The sequence below is a fragment of the Corythoichthys intestinalis genome, chromosome 7 (genome assembly GCF_030265065.1).
Source record: "Corythoichthys intestinalis isolate RoL2023-P3 chromosome 7, ASM3026506v1, whole genome shotgun sequence".
NCBI classification, from domain to species: domain Eukaryota; kingdom Metazoa; phylum Chordata; class Actinopteri; order Syngnathiformes; family Syngnathidae; genus Corythoichthys; species Corythoichthys intestinalis.
The window spans coordinates 51,891,970-51,918,458 of NC_080401.1; the positions used below are offsets into that span (position 1 = coordinate 51,891,970).

The following is a 26,489-nucleotide window of genomic DNA, read 5'->3' on the forward strand; positions in this document are numbered from 1 at the left end:
AACAGGTTCCATTAATACAGGTAACGAGTGGAGCCTCGTTAGACCTCTTTAACAGGCAGAAATCTTGCTTGTTTGTAGGTGACCAAATACTTATTTTCCACTCTAATTTGGAAATACATTCTTGACAAATCAAACAATATGATTTTCTGTTTTTTTCCCCACATTCTGTCTCTCATGGTTGAGGTTTACACATGTTGACAATTACAGGCCTCTCTAATCTTTTCAAGTAGGAGAACTTGCACAATTGGTGGTTGACTAAATACTTATTTGCCCCACTGTATATGAAAAATATAATATGCAGTCGTGGAACGCCATTTTTATTTATTGTTCAAGTACAATTTTGCTGACAGCTTAATTGTGGATATTTTTATTTCTATTCAACGTTCAGTATGTGACATTTGAATTGAATAGTTATTCAAATGATTTTAAATGTTCTGATATTTAAAGCAACACTAAGTAACTTTTCAACCTTTATAAACTATTTTCATAACATTTGTGATGATATGTCGACTGATAACTAGTTGAACGACTTCTCTTTTATATCTTGAGGGGGTCTGTATCGCTTTCACCGGCACTAGTTAACTTTGAGGAGGGTGGCAGGAACCCTGCCACACACACCCAAAAAGACAAATGTGCTGACTGCTTTACGGCATACGTCACTTCCCCCTTTCCCCATTCATTATATGGACGGAAGTCGATGCGAATGCTTTCGTGCGAATTCTGCAAAGATGGCAGAGCAACAAAAGAGACAAAAAGTTTCGTCTGAGGAGGAAAAAGAGAGGGAGGCTACCAGGAGTTACAGGATAAACATTGCTTTCACTTGCTGGCATGACACCCACCCAACCGGGTGCTAACCGTCATATGCTATTGCTTAGCCACTACTGGATTCATCACCTTATTAATTTTCATACTTTACACAGCCACTGGAAACAGAAATGTTGCTTAATCCATCTGCAGGTGACCGTCATGATTTTACGACACTGTGCGGGTGTGCGCTGGTCCTCATGGGAAACGCAGTACTGGTCCTCATGGGAAACGCAGTCTTCCTAAAGGCAAAACACTACCGCTTTTGTCCACCGGCGTCGCTTGATTCAACAAAACTGGAAAGTTACCAAGTGTTGCTTTAAGTACAGTGTTAACTAGAGCTGGGTAATCTGGCCAAAATATGATTCCAATTTTTTTTTTCATATCATCTAATCAAGATTCTTTTCAAGATTTAAAAAATTTTTTTTTTAGGTATAACTTTTATACAATGACCCCTACAATTGTACCATATATTAATATTAAGCTAGCATGTGTTCGAAAAATGAAATAAATTTGGTATTGGGTGCACAATATGTGTAAATTTCTTTTTTACGCAACTTACAGTGTAATAAACCGCTTAAAAACCATCAACATTTTCTCTTTTTGAGGGACTGTTCAAAATCTGCCAATCATTTTGCACTGGCGTCCTCTCCAGGCTCCATCTTGCTTGTTTGGAAACACATGGTAAGATTTGTTTTCTTATCTTGGCAAGAGAGAATATGCAATGTTTCTTAAGCCTTTAAAGGTCTGTGCTGAGTGATCATCACACACTAAATGTAACTCGTCGTGTTAGCATAGCATTTGTGTTAGCATTAGCATCAACTTTAGCGTGGCGAGCATCCTCTTAAATGCTCGGACAAATGATTTTATATGCAGTTCGTGGCTTCTAGGTGGTTTTAATTGAAAATGGCGTATTGCTTTTCCTGCCGAGTGTGTATTATTATCACAAAGTTGGCGTTGTCCTTGTAGATGCTACAATATGTGCTCGTCTGTTTTGCAAAATTATTGGAAACCTTTGCTTTTGGATGAAAACATTTGAATTGTATAGAGGAAAACATTTTGAGTAACTGTCGACTAAAACTAGATGAAATTTTTTTGAGTTTCCATCTCCTTAAACTAGACGAAGACGACACATTCTGAAATTACTAAAATATGACTAAGACTAACTAGAAACTGCAATTTCTGGAGAAATTACTCTGGGTCCTTGCTGTGTGGAGATAGAGATCTTAGCCCCGCCCAGGTTGGTTTGGCAACATTTCGGGGACAATATCAGGTCACTTCCTGTTGATTTGGGGACATTTGGAGGGCGTGGCCTGTTCATATCAGGTCATTTGTGGACATTTAGGGGCGTGGGTTGGTCAGATCAGGTCATTCGGTGACATTTGGGGGGCGTGGCCTGGTCATATCAGGTCATTTGGGGAATTTGGGGGGCGTGGTCTGTAATTATTTTCGCCTACAAGACTAAGACCAAAATTAGAAGGGCTGGCAAAACAATACTATGACACAGCTGATCACTAGTGTAGTCACTAACGTGTTAATAAGTAACGCATTTCTGTAATCTGATTGCTTTCTTTCAGTAACGAGACAGTTAGCTTTCTTAGTGTCTGTGCTTTACAATTTTGTTATTGCCTCATAATGTATGTAGAATGAAGAATATTGTAGTCATGTACAAAGAGCATTTTGAATAGAAAATGCAGCAAAGGTTGCCGCTACGTGTTCGTTCCCATGGTAACCGCTCAGAGTTACTTCCTGTTTTTGTCTCTAGTCAACACACGCAAAGTGTTTTGGGACTGAGAAAGGTGTGCGCAAGTGTGGGTGCACATTCGAGCCGAGTGCAGCCACTTGTTGGGATGTACGGGGGAATGTTGATGTGTGTACGTCCATGAATGAACGTGAGTATTTTTCCTTCATTCTGGAGGGTTCCAGCGATAGGTTGGACCCCCTACATGCGCTATTATTGCACTGTGCAATTCATTTGAGTAGTCAATTTGCATTGTTTTACATTGGCACTGATATGCTGTTAACTCTTAACCCTTACCAGAAATTCAGAATTTTGGACATCAGGCTCAAACCTCGAGACAACAGTTAGTCGGTGGAGTTGATCTCAGCAAATTCCATGCAGTTTGTCAGTTATTTGTTAGTTTCAGGGCTCCGGAGTGGCTAAGCTAGCGCGAGTCAATGGTTGTTGAAATCAACTCCATCAACTAACCAAACCTCCGCTAACTCCGCTAAGATCAAGCCCCATGTGAAAAACCCTGATCTTCTCCTTTAAATTCAATTATCGGAAAGTCAATTGCATGCGATGGAATTTTTCTGCGGTCATTCTTATGTTGAGGCGGCAAAGAGAGAAAAATAGGTAAAAATGAACTGATAAATTACTTTTAAAGTACAGTGGTATGAAAAAGTATCTTGAATTCTTTTGGAATTTCTCACATTTCTGCATATAATCAACATCAAATGTGATCTTTGTCAAAATCACACAGATGAAAAAACTGTCTGCTTGAACTAAAACCACCCAAATATTTACAGGATTTCACATTTTAATGAGACAAAACTGCTGTAGTTCAGTCAGATTCCTGGGATGTCTGGCATGAATCGCTGATTTTAGGTCATGCCACAGCATCTCAATGGGGTTCAAGTCTGGATTTAGACTTGGCCAGTCCAGAAGGTGAAACCATTCTGAAGTTGATTTACTTCTGTGTTTTGGATCATTGTCTTGTTGCAGCATCCATCGTCATTTAAGCTTCAACTGTCTAACAGACAGCTTCAGGTTTTCCTGCAAAACATGCTAATAAACTTTTGAATTTATTCTTCCATAAATGACTGCCTGATGTAGCCCCAAATCACGATGCTCCCTCCACCATGCTTCAAAGTTGTTGATGTTGGTGAGCTGTTTCATTTTTCCTCCACCACATGACGTTGTGTGTTACTCCCAGACAATTCAACTTTGGTTATATCAGTCCACAAAATATTTTGCCAAAACTTCTGTGGCGTGTCCAAGTGATTTTTTGCGAACATTAAACAAGCAACAATGTTTTTTTAGACAGCAGTGGCCTCCTCCGTGGAGTCCTCCCATGAACACCATTCTTGGCCATTTTTTTTACATATAGTTGATGTGTGCACAGAGATATTGGACTGTTCCAGTGATTTCTGTAAGTCTTTAGCAGGCACTCTAGGGTTGTTTTTGAACCTCTCTGAGTATTCTGCGCTGAACTCTTGGTATCATCTTTAGTGGACGGCCACTCCTTGGGAGAGAAGCAATAGTGCCAAACTCTCTCCATTTGTAGCCAACTTCTCTGCCTGTCGATTGATGAACATCCTGATTTTTAGAGATGGTTTTGTATCCTTTCCCAGCTTTATCCAAATCAACAATCCTTGATCGTAGGTCTTCAGGCAGCTCTTTTGACCTAGCCAGGATGCATATCAGCCAATGCTTCTCATCAAGACATTTCTTACCAGGTGTGCGTTTTATAGTGGGCAGGGCAGCTTTAAACAGTGTTGTCAGTAACGTGTTAGTTAGTAACGCGTTACTGTAATCTGATTACTTTTTTCAGTAACGAGTAATCTAACGCCTTCATTTTTCTACACCAGTAATCTGATTGAAGTTAGTTTCCTTAATGACTCTGCGTTACTATTTTTCCATTGCCTCATAACGTATGTAGAATGAAAAATATTGTAGTCATGTACGAAGAGCATTTTGAGTAGAAAATGCTAAAATAAAAGGTTCCCGGTACGTGTTTCCATGACAACCTCTTAGCTATTTCCTGTTTTGGTCTCGCGTCACGTGTTGTGGGACTGAGGCGGGTGGACATTCGCGCCGAGTATTGAGACGTTGCGAGGGAATGTTGATCAGTGGCTATCCATGAATGAAGGTGAGTATTTTTCCTTCATTCTGGAGGGTATCAGCAAAAGGTTGGGCCCCCTACATGCGCGGCCGTTTCGTAGTTTTGCCGTAGCAACGACGGGCAGTCATCGCTCCAAGTTGGCAAGCTTTGTTTACATTATATGCGTGTTGCACATTCATGCCGTGAGGTGATGTGTTTGTTTAGCATCTGTGGGATGTGTTGTAAGTCCAACTGAGTGTAAAGTGCTTAGTTGCGGCCACGTTTTGTGGCCAAATTGACCGCGTGTGTGTTGAGAGGAGTTACTTCCAGGTTGTTAATGGGCACGGCTGCACGCGCATCCGCGCCCGCCACCATCTTTGTGTTTATTGCACTGTACAATCCACTTGTGTATTGTTGATTATTGTGCCGTCAGTTTGCATTGTTTGACATTGGCACTGATATGCTGTTAACCATAACCCGAAATTCAGAAGTTTTTACATTAGGCTTAATCTTAGAGTTAGCAGGGTTTAATTGATCGGTGGAGTTGATTTGAACAAATTCCAAGCAGTTTGTCAGATATTTGTTAGTTTCAGGGCTCCGGAGGGGCTAAGCTAGCGTGAAATTCTGATATTCCCCTTTAAATTAAATCATCGGAAAGTCAATTACATGTGATGAAATTTTTCTGTTTTATTCTTATGTTGAGGCGGCAAAGGGAGAAAAATGGGTAAAAAGTAACTGATAGATTACTTTTAAAGTAACTTAGTTACTTTGATAATGAAGTAATCATTAAAGTAACTAGATCACTTTTTTGAGGCGTAATCAGTAATCAGTAATTAAATTACTTTTTCAAGTAATCTGTGACAACACTGGCTTTAAACCACTCATCAGTGATTGGGCTCAAACTTGACTTAAAATTTTTGGTAAAAATTGGGTTTCAATTGCTTTTTAGGTCTCCTTAGGCAGAGGGTTCACTTATTTTTTTCCCTGTTTTGTCATTGTTTACATGCAATCCTCATTAAAATATGAAAACTTATAAATGTTTGTGTGGTTTTAGTTAAAGCAGAAACTTTTTTCATCTGTGTGATTTTGACGAAGATCAGATCACATTTGATGGTGATTTTATGCAGAAATGTGAGAAATTCCAGAAGGTTCAGATACTTTTTCATACGACTGTACCTTAGTTACTTTTATAATAAAGTAATCAGTAAAGTAAGTAGATTACTTTTTTGAAGCGTAATCAGTAATCAAATTCTTTTTCAAGTAATCCGTGACAACACTGTTGATCACTAAGATTGTGCTAAAATGTTTTCCGATCGCTATTTTAAAATCGCCCAGCATCAGTGTTAGCATTTAAACTGGGTCATGTTAGAGTATCTGAAATTATGAGCGAATTAAATTTGTATCCCAAGGCACAGCTGTATTGTTTTTAAGCATTAAAACCACTGCTTGTTTTTTAACGATAGTGCTGTATTTTAATGTTGGTCATGTTGATGGTAAGTATTTTTTTCAGCAATTTATTTATTGGCTTGGGAGCAGTTCCCAGTGTAGGCCCATCTTTCCAAACTCTCTGATGTCATCACGAGGCGCCGCTAAAGGTAGAGATATCCCACCCAGTAGACCACGTTGAAAAGGAGAAAAGAAGTGGGAAAAAAGACCCTGGAGTAGGTGTCCAGCTCCAGCAGGTCAATGTGGACGCGTCCTCTCCGCCAGGCGCCGTCTTTGCAATCATCGTAGCAACAGAAGAAGGCGCCGCAGTCTTTGCCATCCAAACAGCGCGAGGCGCACGTGTCGTCAAAGTCCCGCCAGTATGTCGAGTTGTTCAGGGCCACCACCGTGTGAGGAGGCGGCCTCGTGTCCAGGACCAAGTAGTTCTGGGAAAAAAAAAAAGAGGGCAGAAAAACTCAATATAAAGCTGTGTAGCTGAAAATAGGAGTCTTATCTAAAGAGCTGCAAAAGGGCAGCATCTCCTCATCTGAAGCTTTTTAAAGGTTTTCTCCCATCAGCTGCCGCTGATTCGACAAAGTACCATCAGATAAGCTCCAGTCACCTTGTGTGCCTTTTTTTATTTCATTTACCAGTAGAGCGGACCCCCACGACATTACGATGAGGCTTTCACGCCCTCACGGGACTTACGTGTCGTTTCCTGTCCATGCATCGCGGTCTGCGGGTGCTGCTGGAGTAATAGTTCAAGGTGGCGTACTCCATCAAGGCGGCAAAGACGAACAGGAAGCAGACAGTGACGAAAAGGTCCATGGCTGTCACGTAGGATACGCGGGGCAGAGATGTTCTGGCTACTGTACTCAGAGTGGTCATCGTTAGCACAGTGGTGATGCCTGTAGCAAACAAAAAGCAGCAAAAACAGTGCTCTATTCAAAATGGGAAATCACGCTACAAATTTGAGAGACAGCGAGAACCAAAAGTGGTATTTGCCATGTGGCAAAATTAGGGGTGTAACGGTACACAAAATCAATCAATCAATCAATCAATCAATCAATCAATCAATCAATCAATCAATCAATCAATCAATCAATCAATCAATCAATCAATCAATCAATCAACTTTATTTGTATAGCACATTTAAAAAATCTGCCAAGAAGACCAAAGTGCTTTACATACCATAAAACAGCAAAATAAGTTAACTTTCAAAGATAAAACAAACACAAAAATAAAATAAACAGTCATAGCTTCAGCCTTGATCTTGGGACTTCTAGAAGCAGGTGGTCAGCTGATCTGAAGGTTCTGGTTGGACTGTAAGGCTGAAGCAGTTCTGACAGATATGGCGGCGCAAGATTATTCAAACATTTAAAAACAAATAATATCTTAAAATGTATTCGGTAATGTACTGGGAGCCAGTGAAGAGATGCTAAAATCGGGGTGATATGTTCGTGCCTGCTGGTTTTAGTTAGGAGTCGAGCAGCTGAGTTTTGCAAAAGTTGTAGACGGGCCAGTGCAACCTGACCGACGCCTGCATACAAAGAATTACTATAATCCAGCCGAGTTATGACAAAAGCATGGATCAATTTCTCCAAATCAGAGCGTGAAACAATAGATTTCACCTGAGCAATCTAGCGAAGCTGATAAAAACAGTCACGGACAATGCAAGAAATCTGCTTCTCATATTTAAAATCAGAATCAAATTGGACCCCTAGATTTTTGACACAGTTCTTAAGAAATGGAGACAATGAATCGAGGTCAACATTCAGGCAGGCCTGCATCCTTGGTCTGACCACCATGACTTCAGTCTTGCTATCATTCAAACTTAAAAAATTAACTGAAAGCCACGACTTTATATGTCATTGCGGCATTCCATGAGTTGACAGAACGTGCCATTTTGTGCCATTGGAAAATAGATCTGACAGTCATCAGCATACAAACTAAATAAAACACAATGTTTCCTAAAAACAGACCCAAGAGGCAATAAATAAAGCGAAAATAAAAGAGGGCCGAGGACAGATCCCTGGGGAACCCCGTGTGGAAGTGATGCCTTTTTGGAGATAAAATTGCCCATTTTCAGAGAAAAACTCCGTTCATTTAGGTACGACTTGAACCATTCAAGAGCGATACCTTGAATACCCACACTGTGTTCGAGACGAGAAATTAAAATCTCATGGTCTACAGTATCAAATGCTTCAGATAAATCAAAAAGAACTAAAACAACAAACTTGCCAGAGTCTGTTGCCAAAAGTATATCATTTGATACCCTTAAAAGGGTAATCTCGGTTCGGTACGTACCTCGGTTTTGAGGTCATGGTTCGGTTCATTTTTGGTACAGTAAGAAAACAAAATGCAAAATATAAATGAGCTAGTTGTTTATTACACACCTTTCAACAATAGGAACATTAGCCTATACAAAGCTAGAATTCTCCTCAAAAAGTAGCGGGTATTTAAAGATAATCCAACAACAATTTGCCTTTCAGACTCCGCGTATTGGTCAGTTTTCTTTCTGAAAGAAAGAAGAAAAAAGAAGTCCTGTGCTAAAGAGAGAAAGAAGTCCTGTGCTTTAAGAGAAAAGCAATCCCAATGACAAAGCTTTTAACATGTATTTTACAAATGAAATGCCTCAATGAATCATTTTTTTTTCTCTTATGAACGGTTTTTAAAAGCTTTATTGGTGGATTTTCCACACACAGAAATTAATAAATTTAATTGTGTAAGCAGGATGTGTGTATTATTCTTATTTTTTAATTACAAGTGTTTTAGCTCATTTCAATTTATTTTATTTAAATGGGCTATTATTTATCTTATTATGTGTTTATATCTTACAAATGTGATGTAGTATTCATTTATATTGTATATTTTATGTTGTATAACTTTAGTTCCTATGTGAATATTAGTTCCTACTTGTTTTGTCGTGGTAGGAGGGTTTTGTATTGAACACGGGGCTGTGTTGGTTATTATTATAGCAGAGAAGACAGCAGTAAATCAACAAAGACAAGTCAACTGTGCCCCAATCTACCACTCAAGAGTTGTCCGTGTTGCCCAACGACAGCCCCAAAACATCACTGCTCTAGAGGAGATCTGCATGGCCAAAATACCAGCAACAGTGTGTGAAAAGCTTGTGAAGAGTTACAGGAAACGTTTGGCTTCCGTTATTGCCAACAAAGGGTACATAACAAAGCATTGAGATGAACTTTTGGTATTGACCAAATACTTATTCTCCACCATGATTTTCAAATAATTTCTTTAAAAATCAAACAATGTGATTTTCTGTGTTTTTTTTCCACATTCTGTCTCTCATGGTTGAGGTTTACCCATGTTGACAATTACAGGCATCTGTAATATTTTCAAGTGGGAGAACTTGCACAAATAAATATCCTATTCTAAATATCCATCTTGCCTCCACAGGTGTAGTTTTGGCTAAGCAAAGCAAAAGATACGTTGAAACGTATGAAAATACGTATGAAATACGTTGTAGGATTCTTGTTCATTTCATTAATTTTTGTTGTTTGTTTTATTGCTTTACAACTTTTATAGACAGTATTATAACAGCTAGGTCTTTATTTTAAAGGAGAAGTTCAGAATTTTTGACATTAGGCTTTATCTTGGCATTAGCTGGGGTTTATTTAGTCGTTGGAGTTGATTTGAACATATTTCGTGCAGTTTGTCAGTTATTTGTTTCAGGCCTCCGGAGTGGCTAAGCTAGCGCAAGTCAATGGGTGGTTGAAATCAACTCCATCGACTAATTAAACCACCGCTAACTCAAAGATTAAGCCTTATGTGAAAAATTCAATTACATGTGATGACATTTTTCTGCTGTCATTTTTATGTTGAGGTATAAAAGGAGAAAAATTGGTCAAAAGTAACTGATAAGTTACTTTTAAAGTAACTTAGTTACTTTGATAATAAAGTAATCAGTGAAGTAACTAGATTACTTTTTTGAGGTGTAATCAGTAATTAAATTACTTTTTTAAGCAATCTGTGACAATACTGGTTGAAATCAACTCCACCGACTAATTAAAGTGCATGTGACACGAAAAAGCATGTTTATTTCATAATACACGCGGGATTTTATGCTCCTGAATGATATGGACCGCTTGGATGTGTGTGGAAGCGATCGCTATATTTATTTAGTTTTTTTGAATCCCGCGCCATGAAAATGAGTGACTTCCGGCTTCGGTCTTGCATTCGCTGTGACGTGTACGGTAGAAGACGTCCTCTTCACTATACAGCGTACTGTTGTGTATGAGGACGAAAGATTCAGCTGATTTTGCGGATTAATACGTTTATTTTTCGCATCACGCCAGCCAAACGGCTGCAGAAAAATCTTTCTGTATGAGGGAGAGGCGTATGCGCCTTTTTGGAGTTTCAAAAGGTTCCCATTCACCGTGGATATTTACTGTGGGACCATTGGACTTACGAGGAAGTGAGTAAACATCTTGTTTTGTATTATGTCAAATACGAATACAGCGATTACAAAGTAAACACTGCAAACTTTCTTTAAATAAATGACTACTTACGTTTGATCATTGATAGGCATGTAAAAAGCTGTCCTCATGCACATTAGCAGCACGTTAGCTGCACAACAACTGCAGCCACCCTCCTCCGGGGAACGAACTGTAGATTGCTCTCCGCCGGGCGGTTTGCCGATCCGCGATGACATTCGGCAACCCAGTTGTCATGTCAATAAATCCAGGCTAGTTATGTGTGATTTTCCGCTTCGAAGACTTTGAAACATCACTCGGTTCGGGTTAGCATGTCGGCTAGCTGTCACGCCTTTTGGTTTGTTTACATTCTCCGAAGCCGGGGAAGGGAAATGACATATGTCCGATTTAGGTGTCATAAAATATCGTTCGGGAGGTGCGACAGTAAAGGTGAAGTCGACATTTTTGACCATTATGGAATAATTTTGCCATGTCGTCCTGAATAGATGCATTTATATTATTTCACATTCCATTTAGCACAAGACTGTTATTTGTCATGATCATGCCATTTATTTAGCAGTTGGGGAAAATACTTGGATAAAAAGAATATCCTGTAAAAATATTGAAGTAAAGAGACAGAAACAATTACATTTTGCAGCTCTCTTCGTCGCGTTTTCCTCGTTGTGAATAGTTCCCCCTCGACGGGCTGACTGGTCCTTCTCAAGCCATTTATATAGCTATTGGGGAAAATACTTTGATAAAAAAAATATCCTGTAAAAATATTGGAATAGAGAGACTGAAACAATGACATTTTGCGGCTCTCTTCGTCGCGTTTTCCTCGTTCTGAATAATTCCCCCTCAATGGGCTGAATAGTAAAACCAATGAGCCCAGTCTACCGCTGACGTCATCCACCTGTTGGGGACGCTAAAGCCCTATAATGGTAGGCGTGGCTAACCAGCAGATTAAAAGACTAATTTCTCGTCATCTGCGCTTTGCTAAATTGTTGTATATAGTCGAATCGTCTCAAAATATGATTCTAATTCACATAATAATGCCATTTAAAACTTTTTTTCTCCTGTCGTATGCTCTTTAAACCACCTTTAACTCAAAGATTAAGCCTAATGTCAAAAATTCTGCACTTCCGCTTTAACCTTATAGTAATTTTGCTTGTTTTACGTGGTGCCCATTATGGCGATGCTTTAAGTTTCATTGTACTCTGTACAAAGACAATAAAGGCTATATCTACAGTATATATGTATTCTATTTTCTTAATGTCCACTGTTCCTGGCACATCTGTGTATGACTTCCTCCCCTCACTCCCCTGTGCGTACACTGATGTTACTGTGGCAACCAGCTGGCCCCAGTTATTTTAGGCCCATAACCCACTGTTTCCCTTTTTGTGGAGCCTGGCCTGCTTACAAGCACCTGGACACCCCCCGCACCCCCAGACAAAACAAACACACAGCACAGTTGGCCACTGATACATTTCAAATCAGTTATTTGAGTATGGTTTCAACTCAAGGTCAGGATTCTAGTCAAAGTAGTTTACCAGTTTGAAAGTATGATGAGGTTTTAAAACAAAATCAGGCAAACAGATGCCATGGAAACTCTTCATACCGGTAATCAGTAATTTCGGGAGTCTGCACTCTGCAATATGATTGGCCGCTTCAAAATTAGACTTAACAAGCTTTGAAGTGAATGAGCGGCAGCACGAGCAGATCGGGAAAGGGAGGGGTGGGGTTTAGTTAGACTCACAGGAAGCAGGAGAGACACGAATAACGTGGACACATTTCTGTTTTTTGATTATACAAATGGCAGATAAATACAGTGGGGAGAACAAGTATTTGATACACTGCCAATTGGCAGTATACTGTATACTGTATAGCCGCAATCCGCAAATTCTCCGAAATAGGTCAGATCATCTGAAATAAAGAGGAGGAACCAAGTCAGCCTCAATACTGAGGCAGGTTTTCTTTCTCAATATCCATATTAACGATACACGAGTTTAGCGCTGCAACAATTAATCGAATAACTCGAGTATTCGATTAGAAGAAAAGTAAAGATGTCCCGATCGATCGGGACATCTTTACCGATGTAAAGTATCGGAATCGGCAAAAAAAATATCGGACATGCCTTTTTTAAAATCGCGTTAACGGTGGTAATAACATAAAAATATTTAACGCAATTAACGCATGCGCTGCACTACCCACTCACGCATTGACGCTTTCAATCTGTAATGGCACCGTTTTACGTATACATAGAGCTAAAAGGCAACGTAAAATGAGTAGAGAGAATTTTGGCAGCTTTTGAAGCCTTACAATCCTTCTCTCAACAATTAAAAATATAGTGGGAAGCAATGTGGGGAAGAAAGGTAGTAGTTGATCTTTTTCTTAACACCCTATGTTATTTCCCAAAGCAGAGGAAATATATCAATTGGTACCACTACGCACAGTCATGGTTGCACTTCCTATAATGGATTTGGGCAGAAGTTAAATGGCTACAGTATCATTTACTGAAAGCTCAACAAATACACCAAATGGCAATAATTAGTCACAATATATAAAGTCACATGTATCCTTTAAGAATTACAAGTCTTTCTATCCGTGGATCCCTCTCACAGAAAGAATGTTAATAATGTAAATGCCATCTTGAGGACTTATTGTCATAGTAAACAAATACAGTATTTATGTACTGTATGTTGAATGTATATATTCGTCCGCGTTTTATTCATTTATTTCTTAATGCATTCCCAAAATGTATATGATCGGGAAAAATTATCGGGAATGCTTGGAATTGAATCGGGAGCAAAAAAAACAAAAAAACAATCGGATCGGGAAATATCGGGATCGGCAGATACTCAAACTAAAACGATCGGGATCGGATCGGGAGCAAAACATGATCGGAACAACCCTAAAAAAAAGTTTCAAATTAAACTTTGCTGCTTTGAATATTTGTTTAATTAAAGTGACGTTGTAATGGTTTGTTTTTGTAAGTGTTTGCATTTAGTTTTTTTTTATTTGGTGGGATACACTGCCCTCTCGTCTGCCTCATTTTACATGGCCAAATCCAGCAGCTCCCTGTTAAGACCAACATAAGCTAACTTTTTGTTTGAGCTAATGTTTTTTTTAATGCATTCGAAAATTAGTTTAAAGGTATATTTAGCCAATTTTTGTGGGAATATGTGTCTGAATCATTTGTTTAGAGAATTGTAAAGCATTGTAAAAAAAAAAAAAAAAAAACAGTATTTTGTAGCATTTAAGCTAGCAGACTTTTGCTATGTGAGTTAGCCAATTGTTCTTTAGTTTGTACATAGATCCTTATTTTTCTTTTTTTTTTATAACGTTTGAGGCTCAGTTCAGGTATTTTACATTTTTTAAAATGTTTATCCGATTACTCGATAATTCGAACTAACTAGTTCATTGATTAATCGACTACTAAAATAATCGATATCTGCAGTCCCACACAAGTTACTTAGATTCTTCATTTTTTCCCCAATTTTTTGTGTTAACCTGACTTTTAAAAAAAGCTTTAATTTTCATCTAATGCTTAAAGGAGAAGTTCAGAACTTTTGACATTAGGCTTAATCTTCGAGTTACCGGGGGTTCAATTAGTCGGTGGAGTTGATTTCAACAAATTTCGTGCAGTTCAGGGCTCCGGAGTGGCTAAGCTAGCACGGGTCAATGGGCCCGTCTTAGCATGCAGCATATGCATGCATGAAAATCACCAATGACCCATGCAATGAATAGTGACGGCTATGTTATCAGGATGAAGTTATTAAAACTTATCATTGCATATCAATAACTGTGGTGTGAACAGCAACATTTGTAATCCAGTAGCTCTGGAGGTAACAGGCTGCAGAGCGGACTGATATTTTTTCCACCGGTGTGTTGATCTTGTAGCCAGCAGCAAGTATCCACAGTTAGGATTGTTCCTTGTTCTTCATAGGTAATTTGTGGAACCTCATTTGCCCATTTCTTCTGTCTGTTACCACAGCCTCTAAATGCACGTTTTACTATTTTGCCATTCTTTAGTCAAAACCCCTTAGACTGATGCTGCATCGAGGAAGTTGGGAAGTCAGAGTTTTCCAACCTCTGACCAGGAAAAATATCATTGGAACGCCACTCTAAGTGAGAGGCCCTAATCGCAAATTCAGAGAGAAAAGCACCCCGACCTCACGACTTACTTCAATCACACTAGAACTACCAAGGGTGGATCAGTTGATACTTATCCCTTTTGTATCCAGAGAGGGTCATCTGACCCTAATCAACATATCTTTTGTGAGCATCGAGGTCCTCATTGGTCATTCCAATTCACACTCGCAAAACCACAGGGTTGGATTACTAAGTAACATCTTGAGGGTTTGCAAGGCAGGGCTGCCTTGGCTTTGTCGGACAGTGGACCACTCAGGCATGCAATCGGGCGGACAACCTGTTTACATATTCCAAAAACTGCAGTTTGCCTACTGTACAAGGGACGGTGTAATAAAAAAACTAGGGCTGTCAAACGATTAAAATTTTTAATCGAGTTAATCACAGCTTAAAAATTCATTAATCGTAATTTATTGCAATTCAAACCATCTGTAAAATATGCCATATTTTTCTGTAAATTATTGATGGAATAAAAAGATAGACACAAGACGGATATATACATTCAACATACTGAACATACCTATTTTATTTGTTTATTATAACAATAAATCCACAAGATGGCATTAACATTATTAACATTCTTTCTGTTAAAGGGATCCACGGATAGAAAGACTTGGAGTTCTTAAAAGATAAATGTGAGTACAAGTTATAGTAATATTGTATTAAAACCCCTCTTAATGTTTTCATTTTAATAAAATTTGTAAAATTTTCAATCAAAAAATAAACTCATAGCTCGGCATTGTTGACGTTGTGAGCGGGACGTCACATAGGCTTCCTGCCGTTCTTCCATAGTGTCTTTAGCTACGTAAGGTAGTGAATGAAATACGCCACAAGGTAAATATTGCCATCTAGTGTATTTGTTGAGCTAAACGAAATGTTTGAATAAAGTTTGAGTAAGTTTTATGTGTATTTTGCATAGCTATTTTGATTGGGAATGCCAGTTCTCTTTGCATTGAGCGCTTTTCTTTTTGTGAACATTATTTGTTTTTGAGAGATATGAATATTATTTTTGTTGTGCTTTCACTAAATGATACAGTAGCGACTTAACTGTTCCGCCCAAATGCATGATGGGAAGTAGGGCAACCATGACGGTCAGTGGTGGCTGCAAATGGTATATGTTCTGCGTTGTGTTCAATAATGCGTGTTAAAAAAAGATCATTTCCTGACATTGTTCTCCATGTTGCTCACCACAATAGTTATGTTTGTTGTGAAAGAGTTGCCAAAGCTTATGCTAATAAACGGCACGGTCCAATGAACGCCTGTGTCCACTCGCATTACTCTGCCCTTATTTCTCAATATGCAAAAAACAGCGTCATTGTAATCTGTTTGAGGCAATGCATGAACGGTTCATTCCGTGCATCGTTAAATGCATCAAATATTTTACCATGATTCATTAAAATAATTTATTACAGCCCGTTAACGCGATAAATTTGACAGCCCTAAAAAAAAATAAATAAAAAAAAACCCATTTTTTATGTGGTGACATATGACACTTCGCCCTTTTCCCGTGGCTAAGTGTTGCCAAAACAATTTTTCCTTCTGCACCTTCTTTGCGCCCACATGAGAAAAAGCAAATTCCTTTGCAAGACCCACCAAGAAGTCCACCTGACTCTCTTGCCTTCCGGTGCATGCTTCATACAACACATATGCATTTAGTGCTGCCATGACAATCATATTGTCGAACACGGTAACTGGCCATCTCCGTGGTCCTCCATGTTTGACAAAGCCATGGGTGCCCTGGATTTGCAAATATTTAAAATGCTAATTGCAGCTATCCAGAGTGACCGCCTCCTCCTTAACCTTAGGCAGCGACTCCACAGGAGTGTGTAGGGTTGTCTCCTTGATTGCTTGCTTGAGTGGTCTATTGTTTGACAAAGCCAAGTAGTCAGTTTGGTATCGGGGTAGTTTGATGCCTGTCTGGTCTTTCATTATAGTCAAAAAAAACCCGGGACTTCCAGTGTTCAATCAGACGTCACTCGACAAAATGTGCTGACTGTTAAAAAGAAGACCGTCAATAGTACAACTAAAGAAGGCAGTTTACAGTGTGGTCTATTTACCTTAGTCGTCGTTTTTCCTCCACTATTTGATCGCTTATGAGGAGCCAGGTCAACATGTCTTTTGATGGCCAAAATAAACAACTCTTGGAACTCTTTTAGGTCGCAACTGGTACCATTCAAGTGGGATAAGTCTGACTTCCCACCTTCCTCGATTGCAGCATCAGCATGAGTGGCCGAAGCACTCCTCTCTATTGTGGTTGCATTACGCATCCCAAAAATTAGTCCCGCAGAAATAAATGAATTACGGCCGTTTGGTGTGACATTGCTTTGGCTGCATGGGTATTTTGAACAACGATCTATATTTTTAATTTTTTTGACTATGTTAGATCTGTTAATATCGTTTTTCATTGGCATGCTAGGATGGAACCCTTGACTCGTGTTAGCTTAGCCACTCCGGAGCCCTGAAATGGCGTACCGCACGCAGGCTATTTTTAGACCATGACGTCGCATCGTAAAGTGGAAGTAAAGCCGAAGTGGGACATTATCGACACGTCCTCGCATAGACACAACGTAATTAGTGCTACTTTTCGCCGGTAATCTTTCAAAAACGAACATGCCGATCACGCATTGCTTTTTTGGAACTTGTAGAAACGACTCTAGACATTACGACACACGAAGGATGTTTTCTTCATACGTTTCCGGAAACCAAAAACTCGGGAGGAAAAAATGTGAAGACCGAATCAAGTTGCGCGGACTTTAACACCAGCTCGGCGAATCCATTCACGTTTCATATGCAGTAAACATTATGTTGGCTTGGCATGGTCTTTCAGAGGACAAAGAGGTAAGCCATTTTTATATTTTTAACTTATCTTTTTTAGCGTAACGTTGTGCCGTACTGCTTGTGTGTGACAATGAATGACCTGAAAAGAATTACAATGGTATCTGACTGGGGGAAGTGTAAATAAATTATAAGATTAAGATTTGTTATCAATGAAAAAATTTAAAGTGTTCGTTGGCTGTCACTGAGTAACATTTGCGATCACTACACAAAGCTAACCAGGGCTGATGGTAAAGGATAGCTTGTTGAAACAGGAGAATGTCATTGTCAGTCGCGTCGATAAAAAAGCTAAACCTATACTTAGGTCGGCTCGTTTTTTTTCGGCTTTTTCAGCCTTCGACACTAAAGCCATCTCTCATCTCATCTTTAACTGAACATTTTTATGTTCTTCCACATCTTTGCCAGTCAATTTGGCACCAGACACGTCATTTTTCGTAGAGAATTGGTAGGTTTAGCTCTGTAAACATCTCCTTCGTACACAATTTCCATTCATTTCCTATTAGGGACAAACGGTGGCTTGTCCCTACTTAGCAACAGTAGCTAATGTCATGAATATTAATGAGCGGAAGTGACGTGTTGCTTGCGGTACGCCATTAACAAATAACTAAGAAACAGCACGTAATTAGTTGAAATCAACAACACCAACTAATTAAACCCCCACTAACTCGAAGATGAAGCCTAATGTCAAAAATTCTGAACTTCCGCTTAAATGCTATCATACTGTTAGAATCTTGGATTAGGATAAGACGTTTTCACTGACCCAAAGCTGTCCTGGCCGGTGTGGCGTCCTTCTTGATCCAGAAAGAGACCCACGAGAGCACCACGGTGAGTATGCAAGGAATGTACGTCTGGATGGTGAAGTAGCCCATTCGCCTCCTCAAGTCGAAGTAGACCGTCATCACCATGTAGTCGCCTGCAGCAGGCGCACCATAGCCTGGATCCAATACGACTTTAGCTGCATTTGAATTTTAGGGCTTTGAAAGGAATACCTGCTGTGGTCTTGATAATGTCAGTGGTGTTTCTCAGGCCCAGGAAGTCAAACTGGTAGAGGCGCCAGGACTTTTGGTCGGCCGTCTCCACCGAGTGCCTCCTCCACTTGTAGATTAGCTCATCTCGCGGGTATCCATCTGAAACCATTCAAACCACAGACCAGCGATTACAAAAAACAAAACAAAACAAAACAAAACAGATTTTAATCTCGGAGGCTACCATTGTGTTCAACTTGATTAACTGTATATCTATGACGACTAGCATAACTACGGGTCTATGTCATGATGGTAAACGATCATAGTTATGCTGACAAAATCGGAGAATTCTCAATTTCAAGTTTTTAAAATTATTTATATACACAAGCTCATTGGCTGCCTTTGACGGCGGTAAATATCGCTCTAAGTAGCTCAAACTAACGGATCACTGCCAGTTAAAATAGATTGGACCTCTATCACTGTCAATTGCAGCCAATGAGAAAAACGGAGTTAGACCACTCTTGCGCTCAGCAGCTGAAACTGCCAGAACGCCTAGTCAAAAGGGATTGGATGTACAATATACCACTTTCAATGGCAGCCAAAAGGGCTGCAACTTACAGCTATTCTATAATCAATTGATCCGACAAATAATGAAACGATTAATCGATAAATGTCACTTTTTTAAAGTTACCTACACAATTTAACTTGAAGTCGTTTTAGGCCGTTTGTAAGTAAAAATGAAGACAAAATTGATGACTATTTCCTTCAAAAATAATATTTTACTACAGCTTCCTGACTTAACTATAGTCTACAGCTGTACTGCTTTAAGTAAATAAAACTTGTTAAAGTTTTTAATCAAGGTTCTGAGTAGAAAACATAAAAATAATTTCTCACTACACAAATCAGACAAAGGTCCTGTTCATTTCAAATTTGAAAAAAAAAATGGTGTTGAGATTTTTTTTCTCTTGTGGGCAAAACGCTGATATAAATTGTGTCAATGACTCATTCATTTTCGTGAAATAAATTAAATAACCAAATCGAATAAGGAGGAGGCAGACTGTAATGAATCTTTTTTTTTGGTTTTATCCAACACTTGTTAATAAATACAATCCAAATCCAATTTCAAAGCACACTCTCTTGTATGACAATTTACAGTTGGAACGGGTGTTTGTGTTGAAAGGAAATTCTAAGCTCTTTCAGTGGGGCAAATAAGTATTTAGTCAACCACCAATTGTGCAAGTTCTCCTATTTGAAAAGATTAGAGAGGCCTGTAATTGTCAACATGGGTAAACCTCAACCATGAGAGACAGAATGTGGGAAAAAAAACAGAAAATCACATTGTTTGATTTTTAAAGAATTTATTTCCAAATTAGAGTGGAAAATAAGTATTTGGTTACCTACAAACAAGCAAGATTTCTGGCTGTCAAAGAGGTCTAACTTCTTCTAACGAGGTCTAACAAGGCTCCACTTGTTACCTTTATTAATGGCACCTGCTTTAACTCATTATCGGTATAAAAGACACCTGTCCACAACTTCAGTCAGTCACACTCCAAACTCCACTATGGCCAAGACCAAAGAGCTGACCCTAACCCTAACCCTTAGTGTAAAGAAATCAATTGTGGGAGCAATTATTAGAAAATGGAAGACATACAAGACCACTGATAATCTCCGGTGGCGGTTCGCTAGAGAGCATTTGGATGATCCAGAAGAGGACTGGGAGAATGTGTTATGGTCAGATGAAACCAAAATACAACTTTTTGGTAGAAACACAGGTTCTCGTGTTTGGAGGAAAAAGAATACTGAATTGCATCCGAAGAACACCAAACCCACTGTGAAGCATGGGGTGGAAACATCATGCTTTGGGGCTGTTTTTGCTGCGACCAGGACGACTGATCTGTGTAAAGGAAAGAATGAATGGGGCCATGTATCGAGAGGTGTTGAGTGAAAATCTCCTTCCATCAGCAAGGGCATTAAAGACGAGATGTGGCTGGGTCTTTCAGCATGACAATGATCCCAAACACACAGCCAGGGCAACAAAGGAGTGGCTTCGTAATAAGCATTTCAAGGTCCTGGAGTGGCCGAGCCAGTCTCCAGATCTCAACCCCATAGAAAATCAGTGGAGGGAGTTGAAAGTCTGTGTTGCCCAACAACAGCCCCAAAACATCACTGCTCTAGAGGAGATCTGGCCAAAATGGCCAAGAATGGGCCAAAATACCAGCAACAGTGTGTGAAAAGCTTGTGAAGAGTTACAGAAAACGTTTGGCCTCCGTTATTGCCAACAAAGGGTACATAACAAAGTATTGAGATGAACTTTTGGTATTGACCAAATACTTATTTTCCACCATGATTTGCAAATAAATTCTTTAAAAATCAAACAATGTGATTTTCTGTTTTTTTTTCTCCACATTCTGTCTCTCATGGTTGAGGTTTACCCATGTTGACAATTACAGGCCTCTCTTATATTTTCAAGTGGGAAAACTTTCACAATTAGTGGTTGACTAAATACTTATTTGCCCACCGTATAAATGGTTTTATGTCTGTGGTTTCTTGATAGAAAGAAATGAAACAACTTTACTATCCATCAATAACTCAAATGCTAATATGCTTCTCCGAAACACAATACAAACCTTAAGACACTGATTAGCATAAACGCTAACTATCCTAGCACTCCGTGCTAAGTAGTAACGTCTCATCAAAAAATACAGTTGGCTTAATTTACTCACCTCTGACAGAGGCACACTGGATCTAACAACACAAAAGACAATCTAACTCTCAACACTTTGTAATGTTATTGATTCAGCAACCCAACCTGAGTTTAGCAGTGAACTCTCTCTCACTGTTGCGAAAACACAGGGTTTTATAGGGTGTCCTATTTTTTTCACATGACTGTATATACAGTGGCGGCCTGGTGGCTTAGTGGTTAGCACATCTGCCCCACAGTTCTGAGATCAAGGGTTCAATCCCGGGCTTCGGCCTTCCTGTGTGGTAGGCTGATTGAACACTCTAAATTGTCCGTAGGTATGAGTGTGTGCGTGAATGGTTGTATGTCTCCTTGTGCCCTGTGATTGGCTGGCAACCAGTTCAGGGTGTCCCCTGCCTACTGCCCGTAGTTGGCTAGGATAGGCTCCAGCACCTCCGCGACCCTCGTGAGGAAAAGCGGCATGGAATATAAATGAATGAATGTATATGCAGTATATATATATATATATATATATATATATATATATATATATATATATATATATACATATATATTAGGGCTGTCAAACGATTAAAATTTTTAATCGAGTTAATTACAGCTTAAAAATTAATTAATCGTAATTAATCGCAATTCAACCCATCTATAAAATATGCCATATTTTTCTGTAAATTATATATATATTCTATAAAAATAAATTGTTGGAATGGAAAGATAAGACACAAGATGGATATATACATTCAACATACGGTACATAAGGTGTGTAGTGGGCATTTCACTCTACTGTCATTTAAATCTGTCTATGCTGTCCTCACTCCGAAGCGTCTACTTTTTCCAAAGCTAGACAGCTAGTGAACGACGCCTTAATAATCGGACTTCTTCCTTTTTCATCTGATTTATTAATAAAATGGCCTCAAACCATTGTCCTCTTTAGACCGTCGTAAAACTGCAAAAAAAAAAGTAAACAAGCATTGCATTAGCAACAACGTTAGCTTAGCACACTATACAGGTTCACTAAACATAAACAAAAAGCGTTTCATACAAAAAATATAACATTTCGCTTACTAACATAATATGTACATTCTTTACAATAAACCATACTTACGGACAAATCCTGTCCAAAGATCATATAAGCACAACATTACAACGTAGGCGTCAGCCCGAGACGTCGTGCAGCCATATTGAACTGGCAAGAAAACAATAAACCATGTCGCAAAGCGACCACAAGAGTTTGCTGTTAGACAGCACAAAAAGCCTTGCTGTAAAATTTACCAAAAGGCAGAATACTGTCTGAGCGGGACATGTGCATTAATTGCGTCAAATATTTTTAACTTGATTAATTTAAAAAATTAATTACCGCGCGTTAACGCGATACTTTTGACAGCCCTACAATTAATGATTCTAGGCTAAAAACGGCAGACATTTTGAATAATAAATATAAGCACTTACCTTCTTTTTATGGCTGGGTTGAAACAAAAGCGACTGCGCGACGTCTGTAAACGGGGTTTTTCAGGGTAAAACGGACAAATTAAAAATAGTTCAGAGGCTTAATGCGCCATGAATCTGCTATGGCAGCATATAGACATATTGTTCTATCAAACACAACAGTTCTTTTGGCTTAAAATACAGCAGTTTTTTTTAAAGAGGGTTGCAAGAGCAGAAACTGCTTTTTCAGTCTTGTCTGTGTTTTCCGCCATATACCGTAGGTGATTATTGCTTTCTTTTTGTTCCTGAATCGTGTGTTGTCAACTCCTGTTCATTAGAAGAATAAAAGAACCTATAAAAAGGAAAATCGACTTGTTTTCCCCTTGCCTCCCATTGAAATTGGATTGGACGTCTATCAACAACAATGGTGGTCATAGAGTTAAAATGACAAAAATGGCGTTAGCCTACTGTTGATTTTAGTAACCAGCAGTAGTGAATGTTCTCTGCAAGCCCTACCATTTAAAATGAATTGGACTGTTAATGGCAGTGTATAAGTAAATAATAAAATATTTTTTCAATACTGTCTTTAATTGATTCAAAGCAATAAACACCTATTACAAAATGTTTCCACTGTGATGTTTTCATGTTACTAATGGCTATACAAACACAAAGAGCATCATTAACAGCTGATGAGAGTGTTGTAGAAGTTAATTGCGACCATTCATCAAGCATGTTTGAAAAACAATTAGTACTTATGCCCGTGTTTAATTATGTAGCTAAAGGCAATCCTATTAAGAGAAATTGCTGTTGAGAAGGGTAACAATTTTGTGTGTCTGTACTGGTGTGAAATGGATAGCTCATAATAGCTTTCAAATTGCTGACGCAGCACGCGGCTCGTTTTCCAACCAACAATTTTAAGTGATATATTAGCTCGTGTCGAGTATCAGTCACGTACTATTTTGATTGAGAATTGATCGGATGCTAGCATGCTAACAGTTGGCGTATAACCGAGTGGGGCGTGTATTAGCGTTTAATGAGTTGATTAGTGGAAGGGCCCAAGAGACACGCCCCCTCCCGATCTCCATTCGGAATGGACTTCCATGGAATAAAGGTGGACTGGTCGCCATGGAAACGGCTGTCACGTCCACTGACTTCCTTAAGTAAAGGTGAACGGCTCGGAGTTCCCCGCCCCCCGCGGCTTTCATTGCATTCAGCGACCGCTCACTAGGAAGCGTCCTAGCGGGCATTAAAGAGTGAATCCCCATTCATTTACGACTAAGTGCTCCCTTTGAGAGGCCCTGTAAAAAGATTCCATATTTAGATGCGCTGTGGTGATTTATTCTATTGCGCTACAGTATATTACTACAGAGACCAAAGCAACCATTCATCCCATACATAAGTAAGAAGTAGGCAACATAAAGGAAAAGCATATTAAAGTGCGTACAACAGAAGAAAGAAAGTCTTAAATAGGATTATTATGTGAATTAGAATCATATTTTTAGACGATTCGACTATATACAACAATCTAGCAAAGCGAAGATGACGAGAAATTAGTGTTTTAATCTGTCGGTTAGCCACGCCTACCCTTATAGGGCTCTAGCGTCCTCAACAGGTGGATGACGTCAGCGGAGTCACAATTTCATCTGATTTAGTATGCAGCTCATTGAGGGGGACTTATTCAGAACAAGGAAAACGCGACCAAGAGAGCCGCAAAATGTCATTGTTTCAGTCTCTCTACTTAAATATTTTTACAGGATATTCTTTTTATCCAAGTATTTTTTCCCCCAATTGCTAAATAAATGGCATGGTCATGACAAATAACAGTCTTGTGCTAAATGGAATATGAAATAATAAAAATGCATTTATTCAGGACGACACGGCAAAATTACTCTATGATGGTCAAAACTGTCGACTTCACCTTCACTGTCGCACCTCCCGAACTATATTTTATGACACCTTATGTCATTTCCCTTCCCCGGCTTCGGAGAATGTAAACAAACCAAGAGGCATGACAGCTAGCTGACATGCTAACCCGAACCGAGTGATGTTTCAAAGTCTTCGAAGCGGAAAATCACACATAACTAGCCCGGATCATTTCACATGACGACTGGGTTGTCGATTGTCCTCGCTGATTGGGAAACCGCCCGGCGGAGAGCAATTTACAGCTCGCTCCCATTAGGGTTCAGAAATAAGAAAAACGGGACGCCCCCTTCGCGCCCAAAGCTGTACAGGCAGAGAAAAAAAGGGACATCCCCAAAACTCCTAAAATGCATAGAAATGTATCTATTCATTAATATTCCGTATTAGTTCAATACGGAACGCAACATTTAATTCCCAATTTCGGATCATTCCTTATTTTATGGGACAGGTGGCAACCCTAGCTCCCCTGCTACTACGGACAGGAGAGCTCGCCATGGAAGCAGCTGGACAATGACTGCTGAACAAACTGGCCGACGTCGGAGAAGCGTGTAGCTGCCAAATGGTCAACACGAAAATGGCAAAATGATCAAACGTAAGTAGTCCTTTATTTAAAGAAAGTTTGTCGTGTTTACTTTGTAATCGCTGAATTCGCGGCAACTTTTAACTCAAAGTTGCAATTTCTGATCGGATCCGATCATTGCTTTAACACAATGTTAACAATGTAAATGCCACCTTGTTGATTTATTGTTATAATAAACAAATACAGCACGTATGTACCGTATGTTGAATGTATATATCCATCTTGTGTCTTATCTTTTTTACATTCCAACAATAATTTACAGAAAAATATGGCATATTTTATGGATGGTTTGAATTGCGATTAATTACGACTAATTAATTTTTAAGCTGTAATTAACTCGATTAAAAATTTTAATCGTTTGACAGCCCTAGATATAAGCTTTCAGTAATGCACATGATAGTTTCATGTAGTGTTGCACCGATACCATTTTTTGGGCCCGATACCGATACAGATACCTGGCTTTGCAGTATCTGACGATACCGATACCATTCCGATACCACTCTGTTTGCAAAAAAAAAAAAAAATATATATATATATATATATATTTATTTATATATATTAGGGCTGTCAAAATTATCGCGTTAACGGGCGGTAACTAATTTTTAAAATTAATCAAGTTAAAATATTTGACGCAATTAATGCATATGTCCCACTCAGACAGTATTCTGCCTTTTGGTAAGTTTTACAGCAAGGCTTTTTGTGCTGTCTAACAGCGAACTCTTGTGGTCGCTTTGCGACATGGTTTATTGTTTTCTTGCCAGTTCAATATGGCTGCATGACGTCTCGGGCTGACGCCTACGTTGTAATGTTGTGCTTATATGATCCTTGGACAAGATTTGTCCGTAAGTATGGTTGTTGTAAAGAATGTACATATTATGTTAGTAAGCGAAATGTTATATTTTTTGTATGAGACGCTTTTTGTTTATGTTTAGTGAACCTGTATAGCGTGCTAAGCTAACATTGTTGCTAATGCAATGCTTGTGTACTTTTTTTTGTAGTTTTACGACGGTCTAAAGAGGACAATGGTTTGAGGCCATTTTATTAATAAATCAGATGAAAAAGGAAGAAGTCTGATTATTAAGGCGTCGATCACTAGCTGTCTAGCTTTGGAAAAAGTAGACGCTTCGGAGTGAGGACAGCATAGACAGATTTAAATGGCAGTAGCGTGAAATGCCCACTACGGTCCTTATGTACCGTATGTGGAATGTATATATCCATCTTGTGTCTTATCTTTCCATTCCAACATTTTACAGAATATATATATAATTTACAGAAAAATATGGCATATTTTATAGATGGTTTGAATTGCGATTAATTGCGATGAATTACGATTAATTAATTTTTAAGCTGTAATTAACCCGATTAAAAATTTTAATTGTTTGACAGCCCTAATATATATGTGTGTGTGTACGTATAAGGGATGCAACA

General features: G+C 39.0%; 1 protein-coding gene across 2 annotated transcripts in view; it reads right to left on the bottom strand.

Moving 5' to 3' along the window:
- Nucleotides 1–217: 217 nt before the first annotated feature.
- Nucleotides 218–26,489, bottom strand: part of LOC130919455 (gamma-aminobutyric acid receptor subunit gamma-3) — a 61,218-nt gene continuing 34,946 nt past the window's right edge. For both annotated transcript variants that reach the window (XM_057842192.1, XM_057842191.1), the window contains 4 exons: nt 18,463–18,600; nt 18,234–18,386; nt 6,762–6,961; nt 218–6,499 (listed from right to left, as the gene is read on the bottom strand). In XM_057842192.1, coding sequence (XP_057698175.1) covers nt 6,218–6,499; nt 6,762–6,961; nt 18,234–18,386; nt 18,463–18,600 — 773 coding nt within the window. In that variant the 3' untranslated portion in view covers nt 218–6,217. The remainder of the gene's footprint in view (nt 6,500–6,761; nt 6,962–18,233; nt 18,387–18,462; nt 18,601–26,489) is intronic.